General features: G+C 50.9%; 1 protein-coding gene across 1 annotated transcript; it reads left to right on the forward strand.

The window, feature by feature from the left end:
* Positions 1-1,731: 1,731 nt before the first annotated feature.
* Positions 1,732-10,732, forward strand: NCF2 (neutrophil cytosolic factor 2). The gene is made up of 15 exons (XM_068140509.1): positions 1,732-2,009; positions 2,522-2,604; positions 2,900-3,008; positions 3,190-3,324; positions 3,691-3,798; positions 4,901-4,960; positions 5,827-5,870; positions 6,064-6,205; positions 6,508-6,570; positions 6,974-7,052; positions 8,649-8,692; positions 9,477-9,628; positions 9,710-9,821; positions 10,014-10,176; positions 10,534-10,732. Exons 1-15 carry the CDS (start codon positions 1,836-1,838, stop codon positions 10,629-10,631), a joined length of 1,566 nt encoding a protein of 521 aa, XP_067996610.1. The 5' UTR covers positions 1,732-1,835; the 3' UTR covers positions 10,632-10,732.
* Positions 10,733-11,408: the final 676 nt, after the last annotated feature.

The raw sequence follows: 11,408 nt of genomic DNA on the forward strand, positions 1-11,408 counted from the left end.
CCCATTCTATGACCGTGATTTAGGGAATGAGCCCTGCTATGCAAAGTGAAAAGTGACTGCTGCACCTTTGCTGGATTTGGGGCATTCCTACTTATTTCTTACCCATCTCTTGGCAATCTGCATCTGTGGTGGGCTCCATGAATCTCTCATGAGAAATGCCACCATCTTCATTACCCACTTCCTCTTGGACTTGACTGTAGAAGAAAAGAGTTTGCCAACTAAATAACTTGGTAAGGTAATGGGGAACAAGAGGCTGACTCTGACTAGAAGGGGTTTGTTTATCACAGCTTTGAAATTGCCTAAATGTGACCTTAAAAATCCCAAGCAGATGAGCTGCTCTGAGCACCTGCAATGCTTACAGTTGGCAGATCTCATCTTGCTGTGAAAGGCAAGGGGAAAAAAAACCACTTGGCTTAGGGGTGATCTCACATCCCACTCCAGCTCCCCTTGTACCAGTTTTGGGATCATCCTGACCCCACCAGTGTGCCTGTTCAGATAATTAAATGGATAAAAAATGACCATAGAATACTACAGTAAGGTGAACCAATTCCCATAAGATAGGGCCTCCCATTCCTCAAAGGGATGAGAAAAGGCAGCTCAGTGGGGTGTTTTCATGCTCACCATGCTCCCACCCTTTGGTGTCACTTTGAGTGGCTTCATTTCCCTCTGCTCTTCTGGAGGTCAGAGAGTCTCTTCCATGCTCCTCTTGGAAGCCCTGGAAGCCAGCTGGGTGCAAGGGGATGCCAAGGGCATGGTTACAACAGGAGAACCAACCAGAGCACAAGGTTCAGGGGTGGAGCACAAGGTTCAGGAGTGCCCAGTCCTACTCTTACTGAAAACTAAGTCCTTGCTCTTCAGCAGCTTGGGCTTCTTCCCAAGCAGAAGTCAAAGTTTCCTCCATGGTCTCCCTCCTGCTGTGTCATTTGCTGAGGAAGCATGAGTAAGTGCACAAGGGACAGGGCTTGCTGACACATCTTGTGCATCACATCACTGGTACATGAGGCACAGGCAAATGGACTTCCAAATCTAGTTAGGATCACATGTGGAATGCCCAGCTCTAAACCTTCTGAGTCAGCAGGTCAGACCCCCTGCCATCACTGTCTCTGTGGGTCCTCTCAGCAGCACTCCAGAACCATTTATGCTCCACCGGTCACAAAAGCCCTCAACAAAAGTGATGTTGGGCTGAGGGTGAGTTACCACCACTGCTGGGGCTCAGTGTGATACAGTCACTGGCCCCTGAAGCCCCATCCTTGAGCAACTCCATGTACCCTCAGCAGTGTAGCTCCTCACTGGGGCAACACAGTAGGAGATAGACAGGACAAAAGGTTGTGACTTTGACTGTACCATGCCTTCCTGCTCAAGCAGCACAGCTGCTGGAGGAGGTGATTGCAGGAACCATTGAGCAACTATTTTCCTTGAAGACCACACTTTGGAGGCCACAAGGAGCTTGGCTACAGTGCTCACCCTTTGCAACCCTAAGTTAAGCTTGGCAATCTTAATTCTGACCTGGCCAAACAACATCCATGGCTTTTCATGAAAAGCCCAGAGAAGCAAAGCCGTAAGAGGTGAGGAGTGGCTGCCAGAGAGGACCCAGTGTGCACCCCACGGCATCTCAGCGTGGAAACCTGCTGCAGCCTCTGCCCCACTTCCCCATCCCAGGGCCACGTTTCACTGACGTTGAGTGAGGCCACTTCCTGCCAGCTTTGCGACATGGGCAGAAGTAGTACAGGCAGAAGGGAGCTGGAGAAAGGCTGCGCAGCACCACAAGGAAGAACGAGGAGAGAGGCAAGCCCCACGACGCGGCTGTGGACCTCAGGTCCTGCTCCCACCACACCATGTCCCTGGTGGAGACGATCCGGCTGTGGCAAGAAGGGGTGTGTGCAGCAGACAGCAAGGAGTGGAGGGCAGCCCTGGAAGCTTTCACAGCTGTCCAGAACCCCCCTGCCAAAATCTGCTTTAACATTGGCTGTGTCCACCTTGTTCTGGGGAACCTGGCCGAGGCAGAGAAGGTAAGGTACAGCCCTTGGGGGTCACTACTCCTGCTTGCAGACCTGCCAGACAGATGGATTCGGTGGGGAAGGGAGGAACTGAGGGTCATGTTGTGACCAGGGGAAGGATCTGGGGCCTTTTAAAGCTCAGATGAAATGTGACACTCCTGGGCTGTTCCTGCTGAACTTGTTTCCCAGTGAACCACAGAATAATTTTGGTTGGAAAAGACCTCCAAGATCATAAAATCAGAGGTGAAGCACCAGATGAGGTCAGTTTGCTGCTCACCCTCTCTCTTTACAAGAGGTGGCCGTGGAGGCACTGAGATGCTGAGTGAATGGTAGCAGGTGGTTCCAGCTCAAAAAAGATTAGAAGCCTGGTAAAAGTTCCACAACCCAGTGCCCAGCACTGCAGGGAGACAGCCCAACTTAAGTCACTTGTCTGAAGCAGGGCAGATAAAACCACTCTACAGCCTCAGGTTTTTCAAAGTCCTGCCTTTTTACCTCTTTTTTGACCCTTCCTTACCTCCATGCAGGCTTTCACCCGGAGCATTGGCTGTGACAAGCATCTGGCCGTGGCTTATTTCCAGCGGGCGACTGTATTTTACCGGAGGCAGAAGTGAGTGGAAAGGTTTAAAGTTTCATTCTTGCCCCTTGTGGAGATGCCAGCTTGCAGCTGAGGATGGTCCCAGGGAGGTTGTCAGCCCAGGGGCCAAACTGCAACCTCTTGAGGTAAACCAGACTTCTGTTGGTCAGCAAGGTTGGATGAACACCAGCCTTGGAGCACCTCCACTCCTCCTAAGGTGTCTGAAACCAGGAGAGACCCAGCTAAACTCACACAAGCTTGCTTGAAGAATTAGAGGCAGGCAGATTGGCACCATGAGGTGGTGACACTCTTGTCCTCTCCTCCCCAGCCATGAAAAGGCCATTGAAGACTTTAAAGAAGCACTGGCCCAGCTGCGAGGCAACCAGCTCATCGACTACAAGATCCTGGGCTTGCGGTACAGGCTCTTTGCTTGTGAGGTAAGGAAGACCTGACCGGTTGTTTTGATCCCAAAGGTCTGTTCACCAGCTCAAGAAACCTGAGGAGAAGACAGCTAACCTCCTTTGTACCTTGCAACAACCAAGAGAAGTGGTGCAGTGCCGCCACCCACCTGCCAGTGAGTTCTCAGAGCTCATTCCCTTGCTCCCATCCCTCTGGCAGATACTCTACAACATCGCACTGGTGTATGCCACAGTGGAGGACTGGAAGAGAGCTGAGGAGCACCTGACACTGGCCACGAACTTGAAGAGCGAGCCCCAGCACAACAAGATTGACAGGGCAATGGAAGCCATCCTGGTATGGAAGAGCAGGTCTTACAGTTGCCATGCTTGCTCATGGCAGCCCCACAGTGAGAAGAGAGATGATCTCAGCGATAGAGACCACCTTGTAGGTGCAGCTGTAGCGGAGCAGGAGTAAAATGCAGTGGGATGAACAGAAAGGGGGTGTCGTAGTGACACGAGTTGGTGGGAAGAGCTTTGGGTCACTTGTGAGGCAGTTGATTGTTAAATGGAATGGACCATGTCAGGGCCAGGGTTGGGCTGTCAAGGTGGCGTTTTGACTTTACGGAGCAAGATCTTAATCCCAGAGGGCTTAGAAAGGAAGGGACATTAAGCAGTCCCTGATCTCACCTCTGAAGAGCACTATGATTCCTCTCTACTATAGAAGCAGAAGGTCTGTGAGCTGGTAGCCATTCCTGTGGGGAAGCTGTTTAGACCAAATGAAAAGCAAGTGGCTCAGCTGGAGAAGAAGGACTACTTGGGAAAGGCTACGGTAAGAAAGAAAGATCTTATTTATTCAGGCCAAGCCTGTGGGCTGAGGAGAGCTGTTAACCACCCTCTCACCACCCCTGAGTTGCTGTCTCGTGGGCAACCAGAGATGTGGAGCTGGTCCATGCCTCTGGGATCTCTTCAGGCATGGATGGAGGAATGGAACATAGGGTCTCAAGGGGAATAAGGGCTCTGCAAGAATAGAGGAGCTAAAGGGATGTTTCAGCAGAGCATGGCCTATTTTCAGTTCCTCTCCTTAGTAAGGCAATGAGGGACAGTCAGTCATCAATGAGCTGGAAATGTCCCACTGGAGCTTCAACTCAAGCCAAGATTTCTTTGGGGAGGGAAATAAGCTATCCAACACCTGACACCCACAAATGACCTCCAGCTTTCCCCCTACTCCATCTGAAGGAGACTTTTCTGCTCAGATCAGTGAGCAAGCTTTTTTCTTTTTAACCCAGCAGTGTTAGGTCACCACTAAACCATGTCCCTCAGCACCACATCTACATGGCTTTTCAATCCCTCCAGGGATGAGCACTCCACTACTACTCCAGACAGCCTATTTCAGAGCTTGACAACCCTCTTGGGGAAGAAATTGTTCCTCGTGTCCAACCTAAATCTCTCCTGGCACAACCTGAGGCCTCTTGCCATATCACTTGTTACTTGGGAGAAGAGACCAACTTTCACCTGGCTCCAACCTCCTTTCCTCCAGGCAGAACCACGCCAGTTCTCTCAGCTGCTCTTTATCAGGCTTGCTCTCTAGACCCTTCACCAGTTTCCTTGCCCTTCTCTGGACATTTTCTAGTACCCGAATCAGATGACTGAGAGCCAAGCAGCAGCTCAGGTGTCAGCTGGAGCTGGACGCTTTGGCTCCCATCACTATTTGTGATTAAAACATGAAGAGAAACTTTGAGGTTATAATGGCTGCAACTACAGTAACAGTGAGGCTAAGAGCTGAGAACTTACCATGGCTGAAAGGTGAACCTCTTGAACCTGAAGCATCCTGAAGAACTTGGCTTGGCAACAGCACAGGATGAGGGTAGACATCAAAAGCCTAAGAGAGGTCTACATGAATCAAGTCACTGCCTGTCTGTCTTTGGCTCTAGGTGGTGGCATCTGTGGTGGACAAGGATGACTTTTCAGGCTTTGCTCCACTCCAACCACCGGTAAGGCACCATCAATGAACAGCATCCTTGCCAAAAGTTCAGGAGGATGTGGGGCTGGGTATCATCTCCATCTTGCTCAGAGCTCCAGCTTACAGTGAGAAGCTAACAGCAGCATCAACACTGTGAACTTTCTGCTACTGCCATGGTGAGGAGGCAGATGCTGCCCCCACATCTCAGATGCTCTCTGCATCACTGGAGAGTGGAGTCCACACCTATGACTGTGGTTGAGGTTAAGCTGGTTCCTTGAACAGGGAAGTAGGGGCCTGGTGGTACATCCTCTGGCCCTGCTATTGCTGTGGACTGACAGCTTTTGATGGGGTGCAGTCTCAAACCTTCCTGTAAGAGCTCATTGTTTCTAGTAGCTTCTTCAGATTGATCCTGAATCCACCAGAAACCTTAAATTACTTTGGCAGGAGAGACCATAAAAGACAATGATGGCAGGAGGGGATTTTACAAGAGTAATGGGAAGATACAGGGGGACCCAACTTAGTTTAAACCAGCTGGTCTCAAATCCTTGATCTCAGCCCTCTGTGAGTTGAAATCAAAATCATGAGTGAAGCCAGGTCTGTGCCTCTGAAAACCAACTAGAGGGGGAAGAATGTGGAAACTGCTCCTCAGAAGGAGCAACACCACTGCTAATCCTCATGGCACAAAAGGCAGTTAGTTGCTTTATGCATCAGGGTGGCAGAGAGATGGAAACTTACCACAGCCAGCTGCAAAGCAGCAAAACCCCTCCCTTTAGATCATCTGACCTGACACCAGCCCAGGGAGGAAGGAACCATGTAGAGGTGATGGCAGGCATGGTAGAAGGCTGCAAAGCAAGTGAAATCCTCCTACTGGAGATTCTGTTGTCTTCTTGTTGGCAGGCCTCTGGTCCTCCCCCAAGGCCCAAGACTCCAGAAATCCTCAGGTAAGTTGGATGTAGCATAGACAACACTGCTCAACCAAGCAGCCTCATCATATACCACTGAAGCTGTGCTTTCAGCCAGCAACCAAAACTCAGGAGAATGGATGATAGAAACAAGGAGGTAGAGGGTTCCCCCCACAAAGTAAACCAACCATGTTGCCCACCTTCCTGACCTGTCCTCTGCCCCTGCACCCAGGGCTCTGCAAGGGCAGCCACACCGTGTCTTGTTTGAGTTCATCCCTGAGACTGCTGAAGAGCTGCAGGTCCTGCCAGGAAACATTGTCTTTGTCCTGAAGAAAGAGAAGGACAACTGGGCTACAGTGATGTTCAATGGAAAGGTACCAGGGGTGTGCTCGGCAGGAGAGGGCAGATGGTGGGGTGGACACTGTAAGGGTCTACAGAGAACTTGCAAGGCAAAGCCTCTCATCAGCAACGAAGCAAACTTCTGGCTTAAAACCCTTATGTCCACCTTGGCTCAGGCCACAGGTTTTGGTAACACCTATCCAACCTTCAGCAACTAACCTTCAAGCCTCAGGGCCTCTCCTGGGTTCAGGGCAGGGTGTGGACAAGCTCAGCTGCATACTCCAGCAGTGGGTTGCCTCCTTGCCAAGATATCCCCAGTTGTCTCCTTCCCCCACAGAAAGGGATCGTCCCCTGCAACTTCCTCGAGCCCGTGGAGCTCCAGAACAAGCTGCATATTCAGGTGAGGAGGCCCTGGAGGACAGACAGTGTCGTGGGAAGGGCAAATCTCCACACATTCACCCACCACATATTGCAGGCCTTCCAGCAGGTCCCATAACCTGCAAATCCCTCCACTCTGTAATCATAGAATCATAGAATCAAGTAATGCTGGGGTTGGGTCTTCTGCCTAGTGGTCATTCAACATGAGGTCAGAGACTGGCAAAATCAGTGCAGATGCCATGTGGGTCCCACCAGATGGTGGCTCGCAATGCCTGGGAGATAAGGAGCGGTGAAGTTGACACTCCGCAACTCAAAACCTAACAGCCCTTGGGAAAACCAGGAGGGGAGGTTCCACAAGGCAGCAGCATCCCAGCTCCCTTAGGAAGGGAGGATTGACATCACTACCTTCTTCCCATCTGGCACAGGAAGAAGCCTCTCTTGAAGCAGAGATCCCAGAGTCTCCCAGCTCTGCCACTCCAGAGAAGCCACGGCGGCCAGCACCAGGTCAGTGAGAGGAAGCTGAAGGGAAAGGAGTGTGCTGGGGAGGAAACCACTGGCAGCAGGCTGGAGCTGGTTTCCTTAGTGTTGTGCCTTTAGGCTTTGACACCAGGGCTGGAGCTCTTCTCCATCTTGGTCCTGGACATATTTGTGGCCATGGATGGGGAGATATTAAAGCAGGAGGCAGAGACAGCAACTGCCCTGGAAGGAGTGAAATAGAGCACTTGGATCTCTGAGAGCACCAAGACCTTTTGTACTCTTAGCTCAGCAACTAGTAGGAAAAAGGGACTGGGGACAGGAGTGGGGCAAGTGACCCAGCTTGTCCAAGTCTTGGAGCAGAAGGTTCCTTACCAGCTTCTCCTTAGAGCAAGGCATCTGATACAATTTTAGTCTTGCTGTGACTGGGCTGGTTTTGAAGGCACTGTGGTTGCCCTGGGAAGGTCATTCATGGCTGATGCTACCCAAAGTCCCATGTCCCAGGCCTGGAATAGGGATGGTACCACCAGGGAACCATCACCCCACAAAGGCACTGTATCACCTCCACAACTGGTTTAGGACGGTGGGAAGCCAAATCAAGGCTCTGCTGCCTGCTTCCCTGGGAATTCTCAGGTACACAATCCAAAACTGTGGTTTGAAGCTGGGGAGCACCTGTGGGAGGAAGAAGCATTGTTTGCCATCCTCATATCTCATGGTGCTTGGAGCTTGGTAGGAGCCTGCAGCTGAGCTGAGCTCCACACTGCTGCAGGATAAGCCCATTTGCAGTAGAAAATGCCACTGTGCAGAGACCATACTGCACAAGTGCTGACCTGCTGCAGTGTGTTCTGGCCGTCAATGGACAGCCTAGCAAAAAATCAGAATATATGGACAACCAGTTGCCAAGCCTTCTGATGGGCTTGAGGCAGCTGGCAGAGGGAAAAGTGGACCAAAAGACAACTAATGCCAGCATAGGGCTCATGTCCCAAGCAGAAGCAGTCTAGTAGTAAAGTTCAGGGAGAAGGTGGCTGTGGCTCATGGGAGTTAAAGGACAAACAGTCTCAAAGAGCATCGTTATGGCACCAAAAGCCATTACAAATATAGCAGTGGGACTGCATATTGCAAGGCAGCTCTACCTCTTGCCATAACAAGTACAGTTGTGCCAAAGCAGTGACAAAATGAAGACCTGCATCAAATTACTGACTGGAGGTCTGAATTCAGCTTCACAATCCTGACAGAGGACAGCAATTGCCTCTGCTTTTGGTGAGGACCTAGGAAGATCAGAAGACACTAAGTCATCAGCTCAGCAGCAGCAGCTTTTGGTTTGGTTTTTCTTTTTAACTCCACCCAGGGAAGACATCTGACTCCTAAAGCTCCTATCCCTGTAAGAGGGAAGTTAGAGTCCAAGCCTCTGCTTGATGGTTCTACCTAAATCTTATGGATGAAACCCATGTCAGCTGCTGCTGCAGCCTTTCAAAGGACCACTGCTGGCTCCAGGGTTGGTTCTCTTGCTACAGATAGTGATGGGTGTTGAGAAGAAGGGTTGCAGAAGATCTGGATGTGTTTAGGCACAAAGCAGCAGTGCTTACCTTGTCTCACTTGCTAAGCCACCCTTTTCTTCCTCCACAGACTATGTTCCTGCTACTGTGACACAGCTGAGAGACACAGCAAAGGTAACATCCTGTGAGCACAGACACAAGGTCCTGTTGGTGTTACAGATCTGCATTTATGGCATGTTGAAAGGTGCTGGCATGTCTGGCAAGCACCACAGCCCTAAGTGTTTGAGGTTTTCATCATTCAGGAGCACAATGGCAGGGCTAGGGGCCATCAGGACCCAGCCAGATGACTAAGGCTGCTTTTATAGGAGTTGTCTTCCAGGGCCAGTCTTTGGTGGACCCAGAACTGTCAGCAGAGCCCTTGTATGACTCTCATCTTGGTTGACTTGTAGCACTGAAGAAGGGCAAAAAGAAGAGAGAGCCTGGCTGTAATGGCATGTGCTCCTAGGCAGGGTCAGCACTGGGGAGAGAGGTGGAAAACCACGGTAGTCTCAACTCCAAAATAAAGCAAGCAATGAGGGGGTCGGAGGATGGCCAAACCTTGCATTTGGTCACCCGAAAGCCACAGTTTATTTGCTAAGTGCCTGATGCCACACTGTGCTCTCTCCTGGGACAAGCACAGGGCTGCCAGCCACCACAGCTTGGGTGGCCCAACTGCTGCCCTGCCCTGAAGGAAGTACCAAGAGCTGCACATGCTAGAAGCATGGAATGGTTTTGGTTGGAAGAGATCTTTAAGATCATCAGGCCAGTACTGCCTGGTCATGACTGGAGACATCTCCCTGACCAGCAGCCAGCTGATGCCTCACAGCTCAGCTCTGACTCACACAACTGCTGTTTCCACATCCTTGTCCCTCTCCCTACCCTCAACCACAAGCTCTGATATCCAACTTACCACTGGCAGGAGGCTGAAGCCACCATCACCAGCCCCCACGTCCTCAAGGTGCACTACAAATACACAGTGGCCCTGCAAGTCAAGCCAGACTTCTCTTACACAGAGCTCCTGGAGAAGGTTTGCAAGAAACTGGAGCTCCAACCTGAGCACACACAGCTGAGGTGAGGTGCTGGCTGTGGCATGGAGCAACAGCCATGTTCTCAGGGCTCCCCACCCTTACCTCATGTCCTCTGCACACCCAGGTATAAGCCTGTGGAGAGCCAAGTGCTGGTAACTCTGAGCACAGAGAACCTGGAGATGGCTTGGAGCCAAAGCAAGGACAACTGTCTGACAGTCTGGTGTGACAGCACAGAGGTCAGTGACAGCAAGCTGTAGCAACCACTTCTGATGCTCACTCCTGGCATTTGCTTTCCCTACTGTAAGTGCAGGCTTGTGGCTTTCAAAGCAAGCCAGTGACCTCTTGAAAGGCAGAGGAGCAGAGAGTGGGTGAAGAAGTAGAACTTGAGTCTCTTATCCTGGTACAAAAGCTGTCATTTCCTGCCCTAGGGGGAGGGTTTTTTACTGGACAGCAAACCAGAGGAGTCACTGCAGGAGGCAACGCCAGAGGAGATGGGACAAACCCAAGTTATAGCACAGTACAATTATGAAGCCACTCAACCTGAAGACCTGGAGTTTCAGGCAGGAGATGTGATACTTGTTTTATCCAAAGGTAATCGTGCTCCATCTGGGGGAGGGGAGGGGAGGGGAGGGGAGGGGAGGGGAGGGGAGGGGAGGGGAGGGGAGGGGAGGGGAGGGGAGGGGAGGGGAGGGGAGGGGAGGGGAGGGGAGGGGAGGGGAGGGGAGGGGAGGGGAGGGGAGGGCTCTCCCAACTCTGGTGAGAGCATGGGTGTGACTATAAGACACTAAGCACCCGTAGCAACTGCTGCTCACTCAGTGGATCCTACTTTCCCCTTCACTGCTGAGTATGTCTCACTAAATGGTTGGTTCTAAGCTCATGTGCATGTGGAAGTTACTGTGCTCCTGTATACCCCTAGCATGCAAAAGAGGTGTCTATTTTATCTTCCAGTGAATGAAGACTGGTTAGAAGGCCAATGCAATGGGAAGATAGGCATCTTCCCATCTGCTTTTGTTCAAAGGTCTAACACTAAAGACCTTGAGATGTGATTTCAGAAGAGCGTAAAGTCATGGAAAGAAATGAAGAACTCAGCTGTTGCAATCATTAAGTTTCCATATTAATCACTGCATGAAAATGAGTGTTCAATATAATTGCTACTCCTATTAAAAGCTTTATTTATGCTATTACCCATTGCACTGTTCTCTAAACTAGCTGCTTAGTAAAGAGCTGTTAATTGGGTTGCTGTTAGGAATATATTCAGTCCTAAAAGCAAGCACAGCCAAGAGGTATGTTCTGTCCCCACCTGGCCTATCACACAGAATGGTGGGGGTTGGGAGGGATCTCTGGAGATCATCCAGTCCAAACCCCCTGCTAAAGCAGGGCCACCCACAGCAGGTTGCCCAGGATCACAGTGTCCAGGTGGGTTTGGAATCTCTCCAGAGAAGACTCCACACACTCTTTGGGCAGCCTGTTCTTAACACAGCTTTTACACACACATCCTAGCAGCTGGGGAAACCCGTAAGGGTGGTGCCACTTGAATGTACAGCCCTGTCAACAGAGCCAGCAGAGGAACTGGCTTTCAAGAAGCTACAGACCAGGAAAGGCTGAACAGCTTTTGCTTGCTTAAAGCATTACAGAATTCCAGCCTGGTGGGGGTCTGAAGGAACCTCTGGAGATCATCTAGCCCAACCCTGCTGCTAATGCAGGATCATCACAGCAGGTTACGCAGTTACTGCCAACCGCATCGCCTCGCCCTGCTCCGACAGACAACTGGCTTCCAAACACAGTGACACTAACTCCTCCAGCAATAAAGCTACACACATTTT

This window comes from Melanerpes formicivorus, unplaced genomic scaffold (genome assembly GCF_026170545.1).
Source record: "Melanerpes formicivorus ecotype bairdi unplaced genomic scaffold, bMelFor1.0.p_v2 SCAF_7, whole genome shotgun sequence".
Classification (NCBI taxonomy): Eukaryota; Metazoa; Chordata; class Aves; order Piciformes; family Picidae; genus Melanerpes; species Melanerpes formicivorus.